We start from the raw sequence: 27,987 nt of genomic DNA, 5'->3' as shown, positions 1-27,987 counted from the left end.
AAAGTGAATCCGGAGTCCAAACAATTCACCCTGGTGGATGCATTAATCGGTTAAATGATATTGGTTAAACCAATAGTGTATCGCGTTCACAATTGAAAGACTTAGCACCAGCGGTGTTTAACATTGTAATGATTTTGTGTGTTTTTTATTGAAAATGTTATTGTGTTACACAGGTTTTAATAACCCTGATCAATCAGAAAATGTATACCTATACAGACATCAGTTTAAGACCCAATGAAAACACATTGTCTGCTTTTGTGTTGTGTGCAAGTTTCAAAATGTTCTCGCGCTCATCTTCGACAAAAGCTGCACATAAGTCACAGTGTGCTGATTGGACTTCCCGCGTGCAGACCCACGCTGTGTGTGCACTTGGAGCATTGTGCTGAGATGAAAGGCAGATTTTGGGAAGTCACGCTGGGAATAGGCAGAGGAAAATGAGGCGAATCTTCTGTTTGCACGCAGACCTTGGTATTAGGGTTAAGGTTAGTCAGAGGAGAGAGAGGGAAAGGGAGAGACACACGGAGCCGGCTCGGAGGTAATAATGTCTGTGAAACCGTCTCTGTCCTCATTCAGTGGAATTCTCCACATCCAACGGTGCGCCTGACTGAAGGGGCTTCTCCGTGATATTTACTACAGTAGGCTACGACGCACAGCGCTGGTTGCGTCGTATAGTTTTGGCGCATGGCAAGGGCACCAGGAATGGTTAGGGAAAACAATTTCTTCCCGTTGTTCAGACAATAGAGAATTAAATCAGAAAGACTCCCGGGGCGGTATAATGGTTTGACATTTTAGAAAGGAATAGCCTTTTTTTTAATTTTTTTCCCAACGTGGGCGCACGCATAGTCAGAGATGCCAAGCAGCAAGCCAGGGGCACTTGAAGAGGATGAAGACTTAAAATATGAGTGGACTGGACCTTCTTTTATGAAATATTATCCAAACGAAAAATAATTTACATTTTCTCAACGAGGAGGAGGTGTGGCACCGCCGCATGTCCGATCAGCTGTTGGTGGCACATGGATGGATGACTTTTGTCCGAAGATACAGAAAGCGAAGAGCCCATGTAACTTTATATAGGTCACACGCGAGTACCACATATTATAACTCATATCGCCTTTAGCAGACTTGACCTGCGCTCTTGTGGAATTTGGGGAGGCATTCAGGTGCGCTCCATGTTTTGTTTCGGACACACCGGTACCGGCGGTACCTGCGGGACATAAAGAGCAGTTGGGACTTGAAAGCAGCGTTGGGCTGTGGGCCAGTGATGCCGGACACATTCACACTCATAAAGAACCGGACGGAGCCACGGCTGTGGCAGCTAGAGCGCACACTGGCCACGGAGGGGAGCGCCCGCCCCGCCTGGGTCATAGCAGTCCTGGCCAGCGTTTTGATCTTCACCACGGTGGTAGACGTGCTGGGGAATCTGCTGGTGATCATCTCGGTGTTCAGGAACCGCAAATTGAGGAACTCTGGTAAGATATTTCGTCCCTTGCAATGATTTTATATCATCACAAAAGGTTATTGGTGGTAATTGATCACGATTTTGGGGGGAAAGTCGTTGCATACTTTCGTCAACTGTATAACTTTTTACTGTCGTAGGCCTATATGAATTAGCGTAATAATGTAGGCTATGTATGTTATAGACCTAGTGAATTCTGGGTAAAGTATCCCCCCCACGTCTTCCTTCCCTAAGGTGCATGTTTTAACCCACAGACCTCTGAGTGCACTTTGCCCCAAAATATCATTCATCCCCGTGACAAAACTATTCCAAAGTAAATTGGTGCATTTTTTATAGTTTAACAAAAAAGTAAAAATTGAATATGAACTCACAGCAAATAATCTGTATTTTTAACAAAATACCTCCTTTTGGATTAGGGTTTAAATCTACTTCTGTCATATGTTTGCAACTACATGCAAAGGGCTATAGCTTCCAGTTAATAACATTATTATTATTATTCACATCATGCTGAAGGGCATCTGTGGAGACAAGGCTGCTAATAGACACAGCAATGACTGCTTGGGATTTAACCATGTGCATTTCCAATTAATATATAGTGCGCTGCAGACACGATGGCCAATTATGTCCTTACAACAGCTTGGTGTATCTCTTACGTCACTCTTCAGCTTCTTACCAGAAAAGTTCAAAAGCTAGTCTGACTCATGCTTGCTGTGTAAGAGCAGGTTAATAATGAGTCATTTTGAAAAGCTGACTAGTGTCGATGTGAAAGACTGAAACTACCCAGGAGGCCACATGCTGCAGTGAAGCATAATACTAAATCATAAAGCATGGAAGTACGCTTTCACTTGTCCCTCGCTCCAGGTAAAATGAACCCTCGAGGTTGTAACTAAACCCTTTTGTGATGACAATGAATCCCTTTCAATAAGGTTACTGTCACGATCAGGCTTTGCCCTGTGTGTTCTGTGTCTTTGTTTCTTTCTGTAGCTCCTCACTCATCTAATCAGTTCATTCAGTGCACCTGCCAGTCACACTCAGCTCATTACTCTCACCTGCTCACTCTGCCTCCTTCACTATTTAAACCCCTGCCGCGCGCACACACACCCACTGCCAGATCATTGTTTGTTTTCCGACCTACCCGCCCGTTTTGCTCGCCCTGTTCCCGGTTTTCCAGTCTGCCTGGTCTGCCTTTTCCTGCCAGATTTCCCCCCTCGTCTTTTGTGTTGTCCCTGGATTTCCTGTTTGTTTTTGGTTATCATTAAAACCTTTTTCACTACACCTGACTGTCTGCGTTTGAGTCCTCATCATGCCCCGTGACAGTTACTGAATCATCCACAGCAGTCCTTTTTATTCCTGAAACAAGTATCTCACCCTAATGCAGTGGTTTTGAAACTTTGTCATTCCTGCCTTTGGAGGCAGAAAAATGTAAAAAAAAATCCTATTTGATAAGGAATTGTGTCTAACAATGAAAATGAACCAATGAACAAAATAAATCCTTCAGGCTTTAGGTTATTGTTAGGCAAACACAAACTCTTGGCACTAAGCCCCAATGCAGGTAACCTACTGGAAAGGTGATCTTTAATATTCATTCCTGCTAGATTTCAGAATGCTAAAAATCTCCCTCAATCAGTTAAGACAGCAACTAAGTCTCAAAGGGGTCCAAAGACCAGGGTTTCTGGCTAAATCAGCTAAAATGAGGTCTGCATTAAGTCCAGGAAGGATGAGAATATCCTGGGTGTGCAATTTCCCACTTCTCTTAAGCCCAAAAGAAAGGGCATCGTCACCCCCTTATTGGCCAAGAGAGGAAATGCATCAAGCTGCGCCCAGTTGCTAATTAGGAGCCAGTCCTCACACCCTGAGCAACTGGTCATCCGAATAACCCTCAGATCAACTCAGGGGAATTGTGACGTTAAGCTAAAATGAATAAGGATAACGGAAATGCCAGCAAGTACCAAGGAACGAAGGAAAGCTATGGAGTTTTCAGACATAAAATACACACTGGTCTCTCATCATCTCCTACTGCATTCACTATGAGCCCAAGAGCAGAATAGGCTGTCATATTTTAGTCTTACTTATTCTTCGTTTAATAATAACAGACAACCGAGCACATTGTCTCGTTTGTCTTGGAAACATAGCTTGTTTTTCTTTTCGTCCCCATCAAATATCTGTCCATCCTTTAAACTGACATACCTGTCAACATCAAAACACTAGTTGGGCATCACATTTCCCCCGGTCACGCGTGCCCCACCTGTGTTTTTGTATTTTCTTTTATTTGCGCTTATTTTCTTCTCAGTCAGATGGACACAGTCCCAGGAGTATTTGAAGGCAACCTTGTCTTCAGAGAAAGACTCCCACATTCTGCACTTCAGCATGGACTTTTTTTTTTTTTTAACTAAGTCTTAGGTAAGGTTCAGCTTATTCATAGCTCTGAATCACCAGTCGCCAGGGCTATTTTTTTATTGAAGCTCTTAAGAAGTTGATCTCAAGACCACGTGTAAATCAGGAGCAATATGTCAAGTGTGATTCAATTTGTGTGTAGCGTAACCTACAAAATCCTTTTAAATCATTATCTTATTAAACTTCACGCTCAGTGGAATGCTGTGCATTTCTACATTTTCTTCACCACCATTTGCAAATAAAATTGATTTCAAAATGTTGACGCACCATGACCCCACTAAATACAATTCAGTAAACTGTATTGCAGGAAACCTGTCCATTTCATCCACAATTTCAAAAACAAATTCCCTGCATGGAGACACTTGACAGCTTTACACTTTACAGCTTAATTAAAAATGATGTTATCCTTTTTTTAAATGTATATCTAGGTTACCTATAGCCGCTCCGTATAAAGTGCTATTAAACATATATTTGCGGTGAGGTTTTGCCACTCATATGGTGTATTTCTGCCTTAAACCTGATCTCTCTCAACTCAAACAGCCCACTCAGCAGTTGAGAAAACACTCTGAATCCACTGTCATGAACTCGAAGCACGGCTACTGTAGATTGAAACAACCCACTTAACGGTTTTAAATGGGAGAACACCTGACTTAACAACAGCATATAAACAGTGACAGCAGGAGCAGAGGGTAGCATATGATTACCCACTACAGTCGTCACGGCTTTGCTTATGTCCCTGCTGTGGCAGAGTGAACAAAGAAAACTGACCGCTGAGTGTTGGAGCACTATATTTCGTCAGATGTTAGGTTAGTGATGGATGACTAACTCTGCGTCATTCTCACCAGGGTTTTTTTTGCGATTAGTGACACACTTGTTCCCCATTTTGGCTCATTGTGTCAAAACTCTATTCACAAGCCGAATAAGACACTGGTAGATTACAGTTTTTTTTACAATTGCCTCAGCACGATTTTTAAAAAAGGGTTCATTTTGTCAAAACACTCGACAAAACTCCCACAACTACACGCACACTATAGCTTAACACGTCAGATCTTTTGCAAATTGAAACAGTTCATTCAAACCTAATACAATAGTTTATTAAAACCCAAATTTGTCACAATATGGCACACACATGGTTGATACGATCGGTTTCTGTTTGAACCAGTTACACTCTTCTGTGCTTAATCTTGAAACCTTTTTCTGTCTTTTCTAATGATATTGTCTGGCTTTGATTTTTCCGAGATATTGTCAGAGTGAAGTACATGAATGTATCTACCAAACACAACACACAAGACCAGTGCTTACTACACTAATGAAAACATGTATTTCCCTCCACATTGTAAAATCAATCAGTGTCATTGCATTTCCAAAGGTTGCATTTTTCACTGAAAGAAAATCAGAACAGAACATATTTGAAAAAGAATATAGTACATAAACGCAGAAAATATAGTTTGTGTAAACAAAAAAGACAGCATGAATTGCTAATACGTGTTTAAACAACCAAAGAAAAGAAAAGAAAACAGGCCTCTCACTGCTCTGTCGTAAACAGGGACTCACCTGTGGTCTTTCCATAGTGCTTACATAGTGATTGATGATTTGACAGTCAAGCAATTAGGTTTTGGCCAGGTGGCATGTGTATTGGCCAATTGGTCCATGGGTATGGCATTTTGAATTTGATTTGGCAGAGTTTTGAAATGGCAAAAGAGTGACTTTATGCAGTCAGTGTGTTGCAGAAAGTGGCATCTTGAATTACAAATTGGGTGCAAAGCAGAAACTGTTTTTAGAGTTTTGGAGACTTAAGCTGAGATTTTGCCCTCTTGAGTGTCAGTCTCAATAATTGTACTTGTGTCATTTTAGTGTGTTGGCAATTGAAAAAAAAATGGTCCTCCTCACTTCTATGTCCAAATGAAACTCTGCAATCAAAACCTCAGAATCCTTTTTAATTTTTGCAACAAAATGACACACACATACAAACTATTTGTAGTGTTTATACAAAACACTGCTGTCTATAGCACTTTGTATACCTTTTTTTATTCATGATACATCATTTTGTGAAAGATTGTTCCAGAATATAGTACATACATATACATTTCAATGGACAAAATAATAGAAAGGCTTTGGAAAAACAACAAAACACAGTAATAAATACAATATATTAATGTAAACTCACTAAAACTAAAATAATTACAGTCTACACTCAGGATTTGCATTTTGAAAAGAGATGTTTTCCCAATCGTAACAGATTTCATTCTTGAATGTGTTTATCCAATGTAAGAGACAGTGTGAATAACAACTGCTTTTAGTGTGTACAATCACAAAAAACGATAAAAGTGATACAGTATATGCATACGGTATTCATTTTGAAGTGGCATTAAACTATTTTATTCACACAGATCAAAACTGTGATGCATGTTGGTCGTGTAACAAAGCTACATAAGGATTGCACATTACCTTTCTACCCGCTCATTTTTCCCCCTTTTATTTTATCTTTTCAAAGACCTCCATTTTTAACTGAAATTAAATTTTCTCTCATGTCCTATTGTATATCAGCAAGCTTCAGAACGGGGTCACACAATCACACACACCATGCATTCATGAGCCATTAGAGACATTTGTCCTCTGTATGTGTCTTTTGAAAAAGAAAACTCATACACACGGACTCCAACATACAGATGTGTGTCTACATGCAAAAGCCCATAAAGCGTATTCAGGAATATGCAGTACAGTTAGTCTCCACATCTGATTGTGATGCATCGTATGAATATGTGTGTGAGCATGTGAAAGGTGTATTCTACAGTTGTGTGGGGCAGATGTTTATGTCCCCTGTGATTTGTCTTTGAAGGAGTGTAGGTGCTGCAAAACGTGAAACATAGACAGGATCACACAATATTTACATCATATCTCTCCACCTCCTTCTCATTTATTTTCTCTAAAGCTCTATGCCTCTACAAATACAATGCTTAAAATATTCCTTAGTTAAGACTGAGGCTTTAGAAAAAAAGCACTCCACTACCCAGTGCAGCGTTTCACATCCAGTCTCTCAGTCTGCCTCTGTCCATGGTGCTGAAACACTCAAACGTAAGGCCTCTCTCAATTGACTTTCCTTTCTGTGCTTGTGTTCTTGTGAATTTGTGAAACATCATCAGTCACAGCCCAAATACTGTTCCAATTCAAAGTCTGCATCCAGCCAAGTACAGTCCCAATGAACGGAAAGGTTGAAAATGTTTTCAGAGATGTGTGGATCCATCGACCAGATGAGACCAGTTGCTCATCTTGGCAGCTAACAGGCCCATGGTCATCCAACGCTTTTACCTTGAGAAGCCGTTTGGTAATTTACCGGTTAAAGTTCCTCTGAGGTCTCTGTATCGTTTGGAATATATCATGGAATTCCTTTTGGAAGATTGTTGTTGATTGTTGATGCCATATTATTTCACACTAGTGTTGTGCAACAGCCTTTGTGTACTTTTGGGTCATTGTCATATAAATATGAATGAGGAAGAACACATAGTGTTGTAGATATACTTTTGATAGAAGATAGCTGCTGCATCTCACAATCCAACCTCAATCCAGTTGATAGCTCCCAAAAAGCTCTTTTTGTTTTTTGGTCTCCACAAAAAGCCTGTTGGTGAAGCTTTGACTTGAGGTATTTGGTCCAAGAACTTTTGCACAGTTGTGTTGAAATGTGGCCTAATCACTAGAGCCCAGCTGAGCTGGAGCAACTCTTAAAAACCCAGCAACGTCTGATGATTGTTTGGTTTGTGACAGCTGGCCCTGAAAGCTGAAAAAGGCTGCTTTTTCCTAGTTAAGATGAGTCGGTTACAAATGGATTTAAACGTGGTGTACGTGTGTAGTTATGTGTGATGCACTGTAAGTGTTAGCCCCTATGAATGGGTGCAAGTCCATAAGTTATCCTCAAAAGTTTGCAAATGTGTGTGAGAAAAGTGATAAAGAGAGATAATTTGTGTCGTTAGTTTATTGGACAGTCCCTAAAGTCTACATTTCACATCTTTACATTTTAGGCATTCCGACATCAAAAACAGAAGATCAAACAGCTGAAGATTGTCAGATTGATGAGATTTCCTTTAATGCGGAGGAGCTTTCTCAGTTTCTGTTGTACAGTTTAATAAAAAAAAAGCTTCTCCAAAACAGACAGCTGAAGGCAGGCTCATACCTTCCACCCAACGACCCTCTTGGAACCTTTTTATGTGCGTAACAGAGGAGATATGGAGAAAAGGAGGCAGACGGACGGAGAGATCACAGCGCAGGTGAAATGGAAATATAGGAGAGTTCAGCTGTAGCTCATGAAGAAAAGGGGAAGAGATTAGACACAGGGGCTCTGTTGCTGGTTTGATTTGAATTAATCCATGATTGAATCATTTGGAATCACACATGGAAATTGCATTTGACATCCCATTGTGATAGATATTAGCCACTCTAGTCCAGTGCCATCATGTAGTTTCATTTAGAGTCCATAGGGGAGCTGAGTTGTCACTGATCTATAACGCATGGGAGGGGAGTGTCTGCGGGGCTTTTTTATGTGTTGAGGCTTTGCCATATAATTCTTTCATAATCTGGTTTTTACTGGTTTTTGTCTCACTTAGTGAGTATTTAGGCAGAAGTGAAGGTTGGGCATGACTGCTGGGGATGTTTTCAGCAGCTTTAAGTGCTCTGGGAGTCTACTTCTGCCTGAGATGTGTCCGGACACTGTCCTGTATCTTTGGGTGAAGCCTGACTTCTGTAATTCGCTTGAACACAGACGGCCGGTTGAAGGAAGCAGGGGGAGCCCAGACCAGCTAGATTGAGAGGAGGAAGGCTAGAGAGAGAGAGAGCGAGAGAGGGATGCAAAAAAAAGGTTTAGAAACAGCTTGAAAACAGAAAAATTACAAGGACACAGGCTATAAAATAGAGAAAGACAGCCCAACATTTCGAGGAAATGGACTGAGATCCTCGCTATGAAAAGTAGGAGAGTGATGCTGTTTTATAAAGGGAAGAGGCACAGCCGAGACAATATAAGAAATACTGTCATGTGTCATCATAATCACCCAGTTGTTATCAGTAGTTTGCACATATGCGCGCACACACACAGCTACTGACGGAATCATTTTCTTTAATCTCAATAACCATGAACATGATAGATCGACCCATTTCATCTGCAAAGCCACTGGTCAGTAATTTCAGTCCTTTGTTCCTTATCAAATCCCGTAATGCCTGCTGTACATCCCCATATCTACAATAAGTCCTTTGTGATAATTTGAAGTGCATTATGTAACAGTTTCTCAAAACCCGCAGGCAACAGTGGGTGAAGAGGTGGAAGAAGCGAGGGATTTACTGCAAGAGAAGGGGGAGAGGGAGAGAATGAAAGGAGGGAGGTGAAATAGAGAAGACCTGAGAAATTAGGGGCAATCTAGGATGAGAAAATGAGAATAGGATCTACGAGGGAGGGAGCTGTCACAGGAATGTGCAGAACTGTATTCATGCAAACGACTGCAAACAAGACAGACAAACAGAATGTTTGTTTCAGCTAGATGCAGCGAGAGACAGCGAAGCAGGATGGAAGCTCCTTCTTAATCTGCTGTTGGATGCAGAGATGTAGATAAAGACTTTAAATAAAGGTTTAGAAGCCAAATGTGATCATATCATAATGCATCTGGGAAGTTATTTTAAATTTGATTTATGCAGGAATTTTTGTTCAGATTGCGGATTTCATGTTTAACTTTGATGGGACTGGTCATTTTTTTTGCTCGAAACATCTCAGGGGTGATATTCTGAAAATACTCACAGCGCAACTGATTTATCATTAAGCCAAACAAATCACAGCAAAATGCACAACTAAATGCTTCAATTTGCAGCTGTATCAGCACAAGATGTAGAGCTACACTTTGATGCGCTACGTCCCGTTTAAGTCATTCAAATGTGTCGTTCCAGTGGTATTTATCACACTGAGTGTTTTGGTTCAAAAGAATTACTGTTTAGGTTTCATTCAATTAGTTTTCTATTCAGAAAACCCTGAAGTCATGTTAAATAAAGCACTGCAGTTTAGATAAATCTTATTAGAGATAGGCAAAATGAAATCATGGATTAAAGACTCACACATGGCTATGTGTAAAGGGACCATCTGTTTTGGATTGATTTGAAATAAACCTGAATTGAATACTTAATCAAATATGATTGACTTCTACTCATACATAGTCTAGTCTTTCAAACTCAAGTTGAAGAAGCTCAAGGCTCCAGAGTCAAAATGGACATGTTTCCTACATAAATTAATTTCCCTTCACCTATTTGATTTAACTTTTTTATATTTAACAAGTGAGGTTGTTCAGTGAATTAGCTAATTATAATTGTCTATTAGAACAAGTTTAACCATGATGGCATTTATTTGGAAAGGCTCACTGTTCTCAGGACTTATTTATTAAAAATACCATACAGGCTATCTAGTTTTATGATCAAACACAGAATGCCCAGAGAAATTAAAACCCTTCAAAGGTTGCAGTGAGTCGACTGGACGTAACTCTGTGAGCTATGATGTGAAAGCCAAGCCAGACGTTACACGTAATGAAAGAGATTGTGCCTTTTGGTGGTTTATAATCAATGATTTCAGTAATCATTTCTCCCTTTGTGCCGGGCAGATTTAATCGAGACTTTTTTTATTTTCCCGATGTTCACTGTTATATGAGCAAAGACAGCTTTCTGATTTAATCCTCTGCTTTGCTTTACAGTTCAGTGTGCACTTCAAAAGGTCAATCTTGCAGGACTAACCAGACTTAATGTCTGCCTGCTGCACTCAGTAGAAACGCCAGTAATCCAAAACATCACAGTGTCATGTGAGTCCAATGTGTAAATCTACCAAATCACAGATATAGTGTAACATATCACTAAGAATCTACAGAAGGGTAACCTCTTTTCCACATCATAGCAATATGTAGGTCTGCTTTGCAACAGCTTTCCTAACTAGACATTAAACTATTGCAAATACCTCTTGTTTTTAGACAGACACAGGTGTGTGTGTGCTGTTAAACCTCACAGCCAGCATGTGCCGCCAGACTGAGCAGGATGGCATTTTTAATGTGAAGGAATAGAGGGAAAAAACATTCTTAATGTTGGGGCGGGGTTGCAGAGGGTTTGGCTTGCCTGAGGCAAAGCGTCCACAGAGTGCATTTTGAATGTGAATCGTCCAGACCTGAGTTCAACTCCAACGCAAACAAAAGCATACCACCAGACGACATCTTCATCGATGTGCACGCATTAATTGTGATGCACACAAATAGCTTCTCATACATGTCATATGTGTGATATTTCATCTGGTTTGAGAGGCAGCTTGAGGTGGGTTAACAGCCTTGCAAAAAAACAGCAATATCTCTATTGTCCTTGTAGCTTCTTCAAAACGGATCAATAACTTGCTTCGCTTATTTAGCAAACTGCCAGACATTTTCTAGTTCTTGTACAACTCTCTAAAGGAAACTAATAGCCTCCTAAACTTACTGAAACTCCCTGTAGTCACATGTCCATCTGTAACGACAGAAGCCTCACACAATGTCTGAGAATACTCAGGGGATCATTTTTTCATCCTTTGTCAACATTACTTTCAGTTAATAAAAAGGCTCTCAGACAGCAGTCGATGTTGGATGAGGCCTGTTCCTTTCATCCACTATAGAAAGCTCGTTGCATGCTGCTAGACAGGCTTTTTCCTCTGAGAAAGGAAATTGCCATAACCACAAAAAACAAAGAGATAGTAATTTTGTTTCTGTTTAATCACACAGACATTATTGAAATCCATATATATAATTTGTTTTCCCCTGTTTGTACTTTGTAACAAGTCTATAAGCTATTTTCTCTCCTCAATCCAAAGGGAAGTTGCAAGTTGGACCATTCGAAATGTAATAGGTTGTAAGTTAAAAGTTAAAAACTTGTTGTTGTCACCCTTCGTACCTTAGTACGCATACTATATGTGGTACCTCTGCATGTTGGGGAGACAGGAAGTGTAATCACGCCTGATGGAAAAACAACTTTATAACAATAATAGTAATAACTTTATTTATATAGCACCTTTAAAAACAGAGTTCACAAAGTGCTTTGACAGTCAAAGCAGCAAAAACAAGGCAATAATAACAGAAAGCTCAGTGAGACCGTTGGATACATTAAAAATAAACTAAGAAATTAATGAAATAATAAAAATAATAAAATAATCGATAAAAAAAAAAATATATATATATATACACATACATATATACATATACATATATACAGTTGCACTCAAAATGCTTCCAGATCCCAATGCTCCCAATGGACAACCCAAACAAGGACAACCCAATTAGCTCAACACAACCAATGCCACAAGCGGTCTCCCCAAATCCAACACAAAGTGCCACCACCAATGAACACTGCAGTCCCAAAACCAATCAACTCCCCCACCCCCCATGACAAGCACTTCCAGTACCCGGCAGAGTACCCGTGTACTGGAAGATTACTGTATCCCCCTCCGCTGCCACGACCCGATGCAAACGTGACGCACAGCCAGACACCAGGCCCCGACAGCACCCACGAGGAATCTCAGCCCAACCCGGGGCTAATGGGCCAAGATCCCCGAGGAACGCCGCCAGAACCCGGCGCCCGGCCACGAGCCACGCCCGCACCAGGCCGTGGTACACCAGGTACTTTGTACCTAGAAATCTGGCACGAATATGTATTGACAGACCTGAGCATTACTTTTGGGCTCTGTCGATTCATGTGCACTCACACCTGAGGTCAGGCAAGAAAACAAGTGCATCGCTAATGTGTATGCATTAAAGATACACACATTGAGAGACACTGACAATGGACTGGAAAACATGACATAAAACCATTCATGGTGCCTTTTGAAATTTTGATGATTGAAGAAGTTGGAGCAACACAGAAGTGAAATATGATTAACAGATTGATTCATCAGTGATCATAGTATCATTTACACTTGGTGGAAAACATGACACATTTCAGGGCCGTCAAGCATTCATAAAAGCTGTTATTCTATCATTGTGATTGTCACAGTCACAGCCAACACAGGGACAACTGAACTAAACCGGTTACTTACGGTGCCACAGGAACAAGGGGTCCACACAGAGCTTGCAAAGGAAAAAAAGGTTGATTAATTCTTAGACTTTAATCTTAGTTACCTTTTACAAATATAAAGTGTCTTCAGGTTCATTTTGTTGTGATTTAAAGCAGGTATGAATGACTGTTAATGTGTAACTGCTGGATGTGTAAATAGGCGAAGTCTATTAACAAGTTCTCCAAAACAGCTTTTGTAACTGTTCAACTTTTGCATTTACCCATTGGGAGGAAACAGTAGAACATATTTTTACCATGTTTATTTTCTTTCTTTCTGGGATTTTAAATAGTTATTATTCCTCTGCACTTTTTGCATGATGCAATTAGACAATGTAAAATAGTAGTTTTAGAGGGAATAAACATCAAGTGTGTTACACTGATCTGTTAGTTTTAGAAGATCAAATTACTTATAGGGTTTGTATGATGTTTCCTTTAGTTTTTATGTCACTGGCTTTTTCATGACGATACAAAGCAATGTGGTGTACGCAGTCAAACGTGCAGGTCCCATCCATGAAGCTTACCAGTGTACTTTTTTGTGTAACCAGCTGTTTCATCCAAGTTAAGTAAAATTTTCCAACGAAATACAGTATTCTGTCATCAATGAACGGCAGCAGAACACCGGGCAGGGTTCTTTCCCTCTTACTGAAGAGTAAATTCAAAGTTGATGTTGCCTGAGTCAAAGAGGCTTCCCGTGAGCCAGATTCCTCCGCTAAAGAAATGCATTACAGAGAGGCAGAGGAAGAAGGATGCAGCCGATGGGGCTGCAGCCCACGGTTGGATAGCAGCTAGCCTGGCTGGTGAGCGGCCTGCCTGGCCAGCAGCAACATCATCACCTTTAGCCAAAGTGATGAGGACTGAACTGCTGAGAACCAACAGGCAGAGCTGACTGGCAGTATTTGCGCAGCAGTTGCCCGCCGTTGCCAACAGAAGCTATGCTGCTGTGGGTTTCACCATGGCCTGTTATTTTCCATTGGACTATATTGCTGACACTGAGAGGAAAGTGCCGACGTGTGACGTGGAGATTTGAAACTTTCCTTAACAATTTTTATTCGGTTATAGAGTAAATAGCCCACAGCCAGGGCAATATATAATTATGTCCAGAACATTAAAAACACCTGGTTATGTATCGTACGCATCAATGTGACATCTTTTTAATGTCACAATTGATTTTAAAAATGAGTTTGGTCATCTGCCATTTCCATTTAAAATGGAGTTGCTGCATGGTCAAAATCAATTTAGTGCAGACATATTTGGAGAGATATCTCAGAGGACTGTGGTCCAAAACAAATAAATGTCTAAGCCAAAAATAGTCTCTTTTTCCCAGCCTACGCAGTTACATTCTGAGGCATTAAATTGCACAAGTGCAGGCAATTACCTTAGCTGCACAAACGCACACAGATGCACAATTCTGCACACACTGGCACAGCATGTTTAGCATAAACTGTTATTGCGATGAATGTAGGATCAGTAAGATACATATTAACACAAGCAGCACATGCTGATGCACACACAAACTAGACGATGAATGACTTTGATAAGCTAGTTTCAGTATGGCCATTCATACAGCATATAGAGCAGAAACGTGACCCTTTGTCCCATCTACTGAATACAACTATTGATTGTAGTTGAATATGCAAATTGCCTGTGTGCAGAGGGCCAAACAGATAATTGAATTGCATATTAAGATGTATAAAACATTTTCAAACAATTGTTTTGAAAAATATATACGAGATTCACTTGGGCTGAATTTATACAAGTGTATCTTTACCATAGTGTCACAAGAAGTTGGACAAAGTTAGCATTATAACAATCAACAATACTATGATACATAACTTTATAACTTTGTGGCCATTCATTTCATTCAATCCTTCAGTTGAGGAGGAACTCTGCATCTTTTGCCTCTACACCCTCTTTCTTTCTTTGTGCCTGACTGACCATGATTCAAGTTGTTCTTTATCATTATGGTTACGGTCGGTTTGCATGTTTGCCTAAAACGTATACTACATGACAGTTGCTTAATTTCTTCTCAGTTGAGCATGGGGGTTGTTTTTGTTTTTGCGGTCAGTGTGTTGCTTTTGCCATAAAACCTCGCAAGCTTAATGATAAAGAGGTGCAACACTATCGAATAGCTTTTTCCAGAATACACATTGCATATAAATGTATTCAAACTTCAATAAACGAAAAAAGCAGAAACTTCCCAAAAGCAACTAAGTACTAGGGCTTTCTCTTTTCTTTCTGTAAGTTATTTAGAGTTATTAATGTTCCTACTGTATAATCTGTTAATTACTGATATCATCATGTTGCAATAGATATCTTGGAGCTGGTTGCTTAACACTGATAACCATTGGCAAGTTAATGTGATTCATAAATGAAGTGTCATATTGGGTGATGCATATTGTTTACACTGTAAACAATCTGTGACAGTGCCCTCTAAAGAGAGGCGACGGAGGCAGAGAGAGAGACCTGAGGGAGGCAGCTCAAGGAAAAGCTGCTTTGCAAAGCTGGTTTCAAAGCAGCAGCCAACTAACGGCTGAATCATGTTTACTAATATATTTAGCACCTCCTACACACTTTCCTCCAATTAGTTTTCATGACTTTGGAGCTCTTGCTAAAGACTAACTTTAAGCCAGGGTATGCAATTTATTTTACTCACATTTTTGTTGTATTTTTGAAATTCTAAAACAACTACTCTGACTAAAAGAAAAAAAACTGTGGCTGTCGCGGGCCTGTTATAAGCCCGTTGAATTATTTCATTGGGCCCCGCATGAAATGGTGGGATGGTCTACCTGCCTGTCTACCTGCCAACTGACGTACCAGCATGCACTCTGCCAGTGCATTCATTGCACATGAGCAGAGTTTTCCACAAGAATAAGCAGACGTTAATCATGATAATGATAGGGGTTTTCTTACAGTGAATGAGACATGAGGTACCCGAATACAGTTAGCGATGACATCGATGCGCTCCTCTCCCCAACGCTCTCTCGTGGACTCTTCCTCCGGCAGTAGTCAGGCAGTGCGCTTTCATGTGTTTTGGGGGAGTGGCTTTGGAGGAATGACAGAGGGGAGGGGCTCGAAGACTTTTAGGTTCGATACTTTCAAAATCTGGTTTGCTCTTGCTGGTCTATCCATAGATTTGAAACTTTCAACCAGAGGAGTTCAGTAAATCTGCTCAAACCAGACCTGCGGATCATATTTAATTGTTTTAACAATACCTGAACCCACACGCCCCCACCAAATCAGCCCCTTGCCTTGTTTTAAACAGAGGCAAAGGCAGATATAGGCGGGTGTGTCATTCCCTTAAGCAGGGCCTCCGGTGTTTGGGTGTATAAAGTGTCTGATACAGGTCTGACACAGACCGGGCTTGATATCCTGTCTCTTACCAACAGTAATAAACGAAACTAAAACTCATGCATATAGGTGGCAGATCAGAAAACACTGTATTACAGGATTACACTGACAATGAGACAACTTGAGGAATAGTGTTGGATAAATACTTTTTGTAGACAAGAAACACAAAGAAAAACAAGGCAATTAGAATAAAACAAGGAAGGTTAATGAAACATTAAATTATATTTTTAATTAAATGTTTAAAAATGCAGGACACATTGTAGCCTGTTGGGCTTCGCTGTTCAGGTCTCTAAGAGGATCTGCAGCATTAAAGCTGGCGTAGGCAGCAATAATAACTTTTCAGCATATAATTTAAGTGGTCCGACAAAAAACTAGACTCCTGCATCTCCTCTTGGCTCTGTTGCAGGCTTTAGAAAATCTAGCCGGTTAAGGGAGAGTTTGGCCAATCACACGTCATTTAAAAAAGACCTGTTGGCTGCATTATAAATGTTGAAGCATGTCCCTTCAGATGGTGAAAGTACGATTCAGTGGCTCAAAATCCTGCTGAAAAAGTTTCTATTCCAGCATTGGCAACAACTGCAACACTGCAAAGCAATCCCCCCCCAAAAAGGAGGATGGACTTCTCAAAAAGAGTCTTAAAGAAAGAGTCTGACAATAAACGCAGTAAAACACGTCAATACCGACGACGTGTCTTCTGCTAACCGTAGCTAAAGGCTCATTGCTGTCCCCAAGTTTGCAAAGAAAACATGATAGCAATTCTCATAGAAACGGGTCTATATCGTGGTTTGTGTTTTTGCTTTTGGCTCTGTTTCACATATTTGAGCTAGTTATAGTCAAGCACTAACTTCCAGGTAAATTCAAGCGGTCAAATCAAAAGACCTCGTCACACACTATTACTGGATAAATTGCTTCACATCTTTAATTAAAATGTTACCTCGGGGATGTTGATACCAATTAACTCAACCAGGATGGCTTTTCCCCTCAGCACTTCAGACAGAGTTTACTGGTGGGTTATATAAATGCTGATGTCAAGCCAATATAATAGGAATAGGGTATTTGGTGAGCAAGGAATAGGAATTGTTTAGCCATTTATTTATGGTGATTTTGTGGATTTATTTTTAATCAGAGATTTTTTTCCACTTCTCAGACTTTTATATTTGGTTATGTGGATGGCAAAAATGGGATCTTTTAAACTCGTTAACCTACACTGGTCAAGATGGTAGCGTTGGCAGCATGTTGCTGTTGAAGTTACACTTCTGTAATTGTTATCTGTGGCAGCGCCTTTTTTGTCCTGAAAAAGCAAAAACTAGACACTTGTAGAAATGTAGATTTACTGCAGACGTGTCCTTGCTCCAGCAGAAAGCTCATGAGAGTGTAAAGTTTAACTGTAAAGTACTTGCCTGAGGCAACATACTTCTCAGTTACAGCATGTAGTACATTTGACCTCTGTTCAAGAACAGAAATTTTAAGATCAATTCCTTCACATAGTAGTAGTTAGACATGCTTCCCAATCCATTTCGGACTGGCAATATGGCCTGGTCATCCACTTTGCAGTATCAGTGTGTGCTTTGTGTCTTTTCCTGTGTGAGGAACACGTTCACCCTCAGAAAACAAGGTGTAAAAGAGAAAAAAGCAGGATCATTAAGGAGCAAGGATGAAGGGTTATTGGGTCGTATCGTTCAAAAGTAGCACTCCTTGGTTCAGAAATTTGAGGAGCAGCTAAGTGAATAGACAAAATAAAGAACACACAATGGTGGAAGTGGTAGAAAGGTTTGGCTTTCTTTCCCCTGTGGGGAAGCTATGTATGACCACACAGTCGGTAGGGCGGTGGAGTGAGGAAGCTGCTGGCATGCTGAGGAAAGGGCTGTGATCTATAGTGGTGATGACAAGATAGTTTATTGGCTTGCCTACAAGAATATGAGAAAATGTATTCCTCTTATGCCATCAACGTATTCTCCCTTCTCATCTTCCGCTGTTGCTGCTAACAATCCCATCCTCTACCGACCTTTAATCTCCTTTTATTTTTCACCATCTTCCTAATTTTCTTTTTCCTGTTGACAGCTTTGTTCTTCCATCTCTGCAGATTGAGTCGGACATTGCCTCCCTTTTGTCTTTGTCATGTTCTTTCATTTAACAGGCTGAAGAAATGACCAGAGCCGACAGCCTCATTATAAAATAACAAGGCTGTTAATTGTCTAGATCATGTCTTGTGGGGATTGTATTATTTACCCCCTTTTAAATGAGATTGAGTCCCGACTTTTAATACAGCCTTTCCACTTGAAAGCGCAGCTTTTATCATGCCCGACCACTTTTCCCTCCACATCACTCTTTTCTGGATTCAGTCTCCATTCCCTTGCCATCTTTTTTTTTTCTTTTTGGCCCCACTCCTTCACTGAAAACAAATTTAAATGCTAACAAGGCAAATCTGCCTAGCATGTCCTCCCACAGGATAGACATAAAAATAAAAAGCAAATGAGAAGAAATTCGTTGCAATCTCTTCCCTTGGGGAATTTCTCACAGACATGGGGGGGATGCGCAAAATCCTTTTTTGGTTCTAATATTGTTTATTACAATAATCATTCATGCATGCCTTTGACAAAGGAGATTAAGTTTCAGTCAGCATTTCCATATGCAATTATGTGCATGTGAATAACCTTCTATAGAGCTGTGTCAACTTAAATGATCCGATCCACCTATTAGGCATAAAAAGGAGGAAAAATCAAGCAGCAGTGCAAAAAATACTGTTTATTACGCATGTTTGTTCATTTCCTCTTTGATTGGTGCAGCCAAATAGGTTGCTACTGCAAATTAAATGCAACGCTTCAGTGTGTGTCCATGCTTTCATCTGAAAATTACAAAAATTCAACATCTCTGAGCAGTTGCTTTTTTAAATTACTAAAACAAGATTGTCACATTCAAGCTTAGACTCGTAACTGTGATCACCATCATAATGGCATAGTGAACAGGTTAAAAATCTTCACAGGTGTGCATCTATGTGCGCTTATACCACATGTGAAACACTTGTTCACCGCTTCGCCAAATGCACCTCTCTCTCTCTCTCTCTCTCTCTCTCTCTCTCTCTCTCTCTCTCTCTCTCTCAGGTTTTACTTAAATATCATAACTGCTCGTCCACGTATACCTCTGAAATTAGATTTAGCACACAATTATGCATGAACAAGCGGCTCATAACAGCTGTGCAGCTATACAGGAGTTTATGTAACGCTCGTTATTTCTCATTTAGTTTGACGCCATGGCAGTCAAACTAAAGTGGAACAACAGTGGCCTTGTTATTTCTCAGTGGAAGAGCAGGTCATCTAGGTCAGACATTTTACAGTTTAGACCTGTTGGTGATTGCCTTTCAAAAAGAAAACATGGCTCTGACAGTTGTGTGATAATTGTCTGAATATTTTAATGCTTGAGTACACACAGCTGCACATTCACAGGTTTTACTGTCTAATTTCATTTTATAATGCCATAACGACCGTGATTAAAATTATTCTCCTGGCAGACTGCTCGTTGCACAGAATTTTTCAAAACTAGGCCTCAATTACCAAGTGCTGTTGTTGGAGCATACATAAAGTTCATATAAAACAGTTCAAATTTTAGCAGTTAATCTTAACAAGGCCTATTATTGATATACTTTCTCAAATTTGTATTGTTCCTACATCACATGAGAGCATGTGTATGGGGGAAAAGCAGGAAAGCAAGTAAGAAAAAAATAACAAGAAGAAGAAAATAAACTAGACTAGCGTTTTGTTGAATATGGAAGGTGACGTTTGAATTTTCACATGCAAGGAGTCTCAAAACTCTCTCCTGTAAAGACTGCTGTAGCCTCAAGGTGAGATTAAAGCACAAGAAGTTGGATTTATTTTGCTCTCTGTCTGTTTATTGTATAACTTTGTGTGCATGCATGCACAAGTTATACCTCCACCTCCATGCTCTATATGTGTCTTTCTGCATTGGAAAATGCATTCATTGAAGCGGGCCGCCCACACACACACACACACACACACACACACACACACACACACAAAGCAGTTAATAATGCACAGCAATATATCCAGACCGAAAAGATAATTTCTGCTTTGCGAGCCCTGTAATGAAAAGACTAATATTAAGATTCTTAAAAAGATAAAGAACGTCATCCCCTTTTCATTGTACAGTATGCTCTTCTCCCCGATGCACACGTCCAATTTATATTCACATACACTGGAAAGAATGAAACGGTATTGGATTATGAAGTTTAATAAGGCTATAATTGAAGATGCCATGGTGCATTTGCCATAATCCCACGCATAAGTGATGTCTATTGAGAAATTTGTCCTGTACACACTTCAAATTTGCTGATATTTCATGCAAATATTTGCTCTCAAACCACATTTTAAGGGAAAAGTGCAGTTAGTTATTGCATTGTTTTCAGTATCTGCATATTTGAAGCAGACATGCGGTTTTTTTTTTTTGGTGTTTTTGGAGTTTTTAGGATGGCAATGCTGCTCTGTCAGGCGATTGATCGCTCCACCACTTTAGTCCAGACTGGAATATCACAACAACGAGGGGATGTACAGTATGCCCATGAAATTTGGTCCAATTATTCATGGCCTCCAAATGACAAATCCCTCTGACTTTGATGAATCTCTGACTTCTCTGCTAGAGCCACCATGAGATTCAGATTCATACTTTTTATGAAATGTCCCAACAAATTTTGGATGGATTGCCATGAAATTTGTGTCGACACGTTCATGTCCCCAAAAGAATGAATTATAATTACGTCTGTAACCCCTTAACTTTTCATCTGGAGCCATTATCTGGTCTCAATTTTAATCTGTCCAATAATTGTACGTATATTGTGTTCTTAGTATAGTTATTAGCCTATGTGATTCATTGATTCATGTATTTGTTGACCTTAATCACGCTTCATTTGATTGGAAATACAATACCTTATATATTAAGGAAAATTCACTCTATATCCTGTTTTTTGTGTCTATTTACAGCATTAAATTCAGGGAGTGAAACCCTAAATTCGTTTCTGAGTTTAGCTATATCCACTTCGTGCATCATAGTGCATAGTGACAGTTCTAGGTTGACAGCCACACACCAAAGCCACATGTGTGTTACAAAAATAAGTGCAGCCTCTGCTTAGTATAGCTATAAATAGAGCTCTAGTGCACTTTGCACCAAGCACTTTTGACATGGTTCGAGCAGGTGGATTATTCAAGTATCCTTAATCCCAGTGAGAGAGGTCTGAGAGTATGACACGCAGCAGGCCTCCCTCCTCTAACAGCCCCACCATCAATGTCCGGGGTCCCTCTTGTACTCAAGGTCCCTCCTGACAGATCTGTGAACAAAAAGATCTTGAGGTGAGCTGTGGCAAAGTTGCTGTTTTGTATATGAATACGATTGGATGCTACTAGTCAGTTTGTGGCCTAGGTAACAAGGTATTTACGAGTTAATGAGCTAAATGATCAATGATGAAACATAAATGAAGCAGCTGATTGCAATTTAGCAAATTGCACCTGCAATGGTCCGCCTGAACTAAAGCAATGCTTCATTTATGTGACATATCATCTAGAGTTTGGAAACCAGAGACCACTGTTTAGATTAGGCTAGGGGATCAGCTAGATTAGAAAGGACCTGCATGCTCCAGTGTCACTGAAGCTCAAGTGCCGTGTACACACACTTGTCCCTCTACTCTGTCAAAACAGAGTGACTCTGCCATTCCTGATAAAACTTTGTCTGGGGTGAGGCAACTGGCTGTGGCTTTAGCTAGAAACCTTTGGTATGTAATCTGTAAACAATGTAAACAATCTTGCCAAGTTGCTGAAATAGGCTACAGAAACTAATCAGAGAATTATCAGAGATAGAATACTTGAAACAAGGAACGCGCATGCAGGCAAATTCATTGTGCTGAGATGAGAACATAAGGGAATAAACCATTAGAGCCACATTAGAGGGTGATCCCAGTGTCTCCTACATAATAAAGCATGTGACTCGTCCCACAATCAGAGAGCAAGTAACTTAGAGACTGTCTCTCTGTGTCTTCCTCTCCAGGTAATGTATTTGTGGTGAGTTTGGCCTTTGCTGACCTTGTGGTAGCCTTCTACCCCTACCCCTTGGTTCTCTATGCTCTCTTCCATGACGGATGGGCACTGGGAAACACGCAATGCATGGTAAGACCGAATCAGCTAAAGCGTGTGTCAGTTAACTACCAACACAACACCAGTAATCGACGCCCAACACACTGACACAAACACTTCACTTTCTTTCTTTCTGTTCAGGTCAGCGGTTTCCTTATGGGGCTGAGTGTCATCGGTTCCATTTTCAACATCGCTGGGATTGCAGTGAACAGATACTGCTATATCTGTCATTCATTCTCCTACAGTCGGCTGTACAGCTTTCGCAACACTCTGATGTTTGTTGCCTTAATTTGGGTGCTCACAGTGATGGCCATTGTCCCCAATTTCTTTGTTGGCTCCCTGCGCTACGACCCGCGGGTCTACTCCTGCACCTTCGCCCAGAATGTCAGCCGTTCATACACAGTGACGGTGGTTGTGGTTCACTTCTTGGTGCCAATTGCAGTGGTTACCTTCTGTTATCTACGCATCTGGGTACTTGTGATTCAGGTCAGTCTCCTGCTTCTCCAGATGGTCATTTATATTTTTACAGGAACACAGAAGTTATTAACCTGTAAACAACACAGGCACACCTTTGGCCAAACAATGATAAAAATCTTCAGGGTTCATCCAAATTGGGCTTGTAATGTAGAAAAGAAAAGTTGAATCATTGACCCTTTCCTGGATGAGTTAGTGTAATTGTCTAAATGCCAGGATATACTGACAAAATCCATCATCTCATCATTGAAATATTTTTTTCCATGTGACATTTTAGTTGAGCATTTGATCTTTAATTACCAGTAAGTGTAGGTTTTAAACAAAAAAGAAAAAAAGATTTCAAGAAGCCAGTGCCTGTGATTTCAGCAGGGATATTGTGTTTGACAGGCATAAAGATGGATGAGATACCTGTACATGTGCATGTCTGTGTGGGTCTCTGTCTGGTTGTTGCAATGTGCGTAATATAGAGAGGCAGAGAGGATCAGCAGCCTTGGCATCATTACCTTTAGATAATTCTTATCTTATGTGTTTTCATCCAGGTGCGACGTAAAGTGAAGACAGAGGAGAGCCCACGCCTCAGACCAAGTGACTTGCGGAATTTCATCACAATGTTTGTGGTCTTTGTGCTGTTTGCCATCTGCTGGGCTCCACTTAACCTGATCGGCTTGGCGGTGGCCATAGATCCTTCTCATGTGGCTCCCCGCATCCCAGAGTGGCTTTTTGTGGTCAGCTACTTCATGGCCTACTTCAATAGCTGTCTGAATGCCATCATCTATGGCTTACTCAACAGGAATTTCAGGAACGAGTACAAACGCATTATCACTTCTGTCTGGGTGACTCGGCTTTTTGTGACAGAGACTTCGCGACCAGCCACGGACGGCAGGAGCATGAGGAGCAAGCAAACGCCGCCTCCGCCGCTCAACAACAACGAGTCGGTCAGAGATCGTTCAAACAAAGAATGACATCTGTAATCCTTGAGCCTGTTAAATGGTAATTCCTGTTTTTTGTGACATCCAGTCAGTTGTGCAGCTAAAGAGTATCAAGTAACGGATGAAACTAAATGACATGGCTTGGTTTTCTGTTAGCTGACATCGATCTGGTCTGATCGTGTAGGTAAACATGTTTACATCTGTGAAGAAGTTTTTTCTAAGTTGTGAAAAAATAATATAATAATATAAGTTCTTGAAAGTTTATCATTAGGAGGATTAACTCAACAACTTTGCTAAAGTGCTAAATAAGGCCGAGTGTCCTCTGTGATGTTGATATGTTGTTACGTCCTGGGAGAACGAAGCCATGCATTGCAGTTTCATTTTGCTTGTACTCTAAAAACAATCTGAATGGTACATTAATATATCATAAAAAATGTAATATCCTTTATGGTCTGCTGCTGTAAACTCTGCGTATTTCACAAAACGGGGTAGCAACTGGTAAACGCAGGCTACACCTCTCTTTAGTAACTTCAAAAGCCTCAAAATGTACAACTCGCCTCAACTGAATGCTAGATTTGTAGAGAGGAGATAATGTCAGTCTGTCTGATGGAGTTTGGCGTGGTGACAGTAATGTGACGGAAGCATATACTTCATGCTGCCTGGTCTGACCCTCTTGCACTGCAAAACACTTTGAACAAAAACTTAGTAATGAACATAAAACATTGATTTAGAAAATCAGCACAAAGTAAGTCACTAGCACCACAACATGTAAGATGAACCAACTAACAAACAAAACCAAAACAAGTGGTGCCTGTGATGTAGCAGGCCGAGGAGCCATATACTGTATCTACTATTGCTGCTGTAACTCCATCGTTCTCCATATCACCTCCTAATACTCCTCAACTGCTGCAGTTTGACCATTTTGTAACGTTATCGTAATTCTAACGTATAGGTCACTGTGGCTGCAAGTAACGCCTCCCTTGATACTCCCGTGTGAATAAAAAATGTTTTCTTACAATATGAGAAGAAATAACCAGCCTTTTTCCTGAAAGGGAACATGTTGATTTAATATTAAGATATTCTTAAAAAAGTTTTTCTTCCTCCCTAAATATTCCATTAATTGAATAATGTTGACTCATACTTTTCTGATATTCTGCAATAGGAGTGCAACATGAGTTTTATACAGGGTACAAAATATACTGTACCACTCTTTAAAGATGCTTCATCACGTAAATATAGCATATACAGCGTATGATCATGAGATGGAAATTTGCAGAAATATTCAAACAACAGTCTGTAACCAAAGGTATAAATCTGTAGAGACAGGGTTACACTGGCAAGAAGACAAAATAAATATGAATTCACGGTAAACCTACAATGGAGGGCACAATTTGATTTAGAGAACACCAGTGGTGGAACGTTTGTACTCTCTAAGTACAATTTTGAGATACTTGTACTGAAAGTGCTTCAAGTATATATGTAGATGCTGATACTTTCGTTCTTTTACTTAAGTACTTCTTCCACCAGTGGAGAACACCCAGAGTGCAGGTCAGCATGACTTCATACCCTGATGCCAACATAATAACAAAATCGCTCAATATAAAACATAAAAAATAGCCGAGTTCAACAGCATGTATGATTCTTTATGCACGCTAACACTTTGCTATGCAATTGGAAACAGTGGTTGTCATGACCCAATATCAGCTGCACGTAAATATCCTATCCAGCTAACTGAGATAGTCTCTCACCTTAGTACATCCATGCATCCTACCGATTCACTTTAAAAGCATGCTGCTCCCAAGGCCACACAGCAGGCCAACAAAAGGACTACGATACCAGTTCAGGATGTTCTCCTGCCTTCTATGATAGAAAGCCTGCAGCCCCTGGAAAGAAAAGGGGATAAATACTTTTACTGAATGTGCAGCAAGCAATATAGAATGGGCAAATGCTCCTCTGCCTCCTACATCATATGCAGAATGTGGTAGTCTTATGCAGTGGTGATTCTTATTCTTCATTCTTAAATACTTATGCAAAATGTTTGCTTTCCATCTCACAAGTAATGTAATCTTTGTTATTAATTTATTTTTTATATATAAAAACCCTTTTTGATGCTTACACTGTGGAAAAACAAAAAGAGTTCATTATAGGGGATTGTATTTAGTGTTTAGGAGTTGTTGTGTCACTTGGTTGTATTTGATCTGACAGAAGAGGGAACTTCATTGCCTCTTAATTGAATAGAGTGTTGAAAGATGTCGATTGTTGAGAAGGTACAGCTCATATCTGTATTCCCATCTCAGGGTGCCTACCGAACATTTTCTTACGCCACACTGTTTGCAGTTGATTAGCTGCCATATAAGGGAGCCTTTCATAGGGATATTTTGTAAATTACTGTGAGTGTGGTTTTTAACTGTGGTATATTGTTATTGGAGATGTATTAGAAATGTGTGTGTGTGTGATTTAAAAAAAAATATATATATATATTCAATATATATATATATATATATATCTGAAGCTCAATAACCCCACAACAACCGAATAATGCTTCACCTCTCTTTCCATTAACTCCAAAACATTTGCAAAGTGCATTTAAAACAACCTCTTGCTTAAATGGCATGTATATTGCATCAATAAAAATACATTTGTTTTTTCAATGTGGAGTGATGGAATCAACTTCTAATTGCATAAATCAAATATCCAAGAATGGCATAACACGGCCCTCATATTGTTTTAATATGTTTTTGTTTTTTTGTCTTTTACACATTTAAATTCATCGCACATTTATGTGTTCTTATACAGGGTAAAATGTGCAAAGCCATAGATCAGGAATGGTAGCAGATGCAAAGCTCAAAGTCGAACTATAAATATTCATGGACCAGGACAGATGTCAAGAGCTTTGCAAGCAGAAGAAGAATATTTGGAAGAAAATAGGGGTATGCACAGTTTTGTTGAAGAGATGGAATTTGGATAAATGAAGAGTGCGTGACTATGCTGTCTTGACAAGAGAGGTGAGAACGTCATTCCACCTCTGGGGAAGCAGTTCAGATCGGTGCAGGGAAGGAAGAGCTGAACAGCAACAGAAAACAAAGACCAGGGATGTTGTTATGGTAGAGAGAAAACTAATGCTCAAACATCTGGAGAGTGTTTTAGATGCACTTGGAGGTAAGCAGATACTTTTAAACAATTTAAACCAAAGAAAAGGGCATAGCTGAAGGGCGCTAGGTGTACATACACTTTGTCAAGTTATTGCTGGTAGAAATCTTTGAAACACCATAGGGTCTTTTATTCGACATTATGGCAAGTGCCATCTTTTCTATTAAAAACAAACCTATTTAGCAAACCTAGCTTGCATCTGCACTGCTTCTTTTTATGTATTCAGGACCGTCGTCTATAGAAAGTTTTCTCTTCAGCAACCCGAAGAAGTTCACATGAAGGCTTCAGGCAGGAGACACAATTGCCGAAACAGAAAACCCAATATTTTTTTTTCCTTTGTTTTCTTTCTCTATACCCTACAGCAATATTATGTAACTATGTTCATCTATGTTCCCTGTGCTCACTGTCGGCACCCTTACTTTGGGATTTTTTTTCTCCATGCGACCAAATATGACACCTTGCTGGTCAGCTTTAAGGATGTTTGTACTGCACAACCTCACAGCTTTAGTTTTTGAAACTAGCAACTCTGCTGCAATTACTCACACTGGGCTTGAACAGAATAATAATGTAATTATTTAGGCTTCCAAATCTTATGATGAATCTTGTTTCCAAAATTGGCAAGCTGGCAAAATAAAGAATATTGATTGTGTTTTATTAACTGGAATGAAAAACTTCCAGCTGGCTGGCTGCAAAAGGTGAGATAATGCAGCAGAGTGTTTGAAAAAAACAACATACAGCATATTAATGGCGTAAACACAATTCCAGCTTCAAAAGAAACACACAAGGATTGAAAGAGTAAATGTCATCACACTGTTTTTCAATTGAAGATGACAGCTAAGGTTTCCATGTGTTACGAAATCCTTTTGAGTGCTACACTCAATGAGGCGACACTCTCAAATTTCTGCATTCTGCTGCTGGAGTCCCTCTTGCACTCTCCCCAACATCTGTGCACAATATTCATGCAGGTTGACATTTTCCTGAAAGAGGCATTCCTCTCAGAAGTTTTATTTCTAACTTTTGCTCT

The 27,987-nt window shown here is 40.0% G+C and overlaps 1 protein-coding gene across 1 annotated transcript; it reads left to right on the top strand.

Annotated features, from left to right (window-relative positions):
* The first annotated feature begins 425 nt into the window (after positions 1-425).
* mtnr1bb (melatonin receptor 1Bb) lies at positions 426-26,264 on the top strand. The gene is made up of 4 exons (XM_031872680.1): positions 426-1,469; positions 22,325-22,443; positions 22,552-22,896; positions 23,424-26,264. The coding sequence occupies exons 1-4, from the start codon at positions 1,262-1,264 to the stop codon at positions 23,844-23,846; spliced, it is 1,095 nt and encodes a 364-aa protein (XP_031728540.1). The 5' UTR covers positions 426-1,261; the 3' UTR covers positions 23,847-26,264.
* Positions 26,265-27,987: the final 1,723 nt, after the last annotated feature.

The sequence above is a fragment of the Anarrhichthys ocellatus genome, unplaced genomic scaffold (assembly GCF_004355925.1).
Source record: "Anarrhichthys ocellatus isolate YVR2014 unplaced genomic scaffold, GSC_Weel_1.0 scaffold65, whole genome shotgun sequence".
Lineage (NCBI taxonomy): Eukaryota > Metazoa > Chordata > Actinopteri > Perciformes > Anarhichadidae > Anarrhichthys > Anarrhichthys ocellatus.
This window is presented reverse-complemented; position numbering and strand designations above follow the sequence as displayed.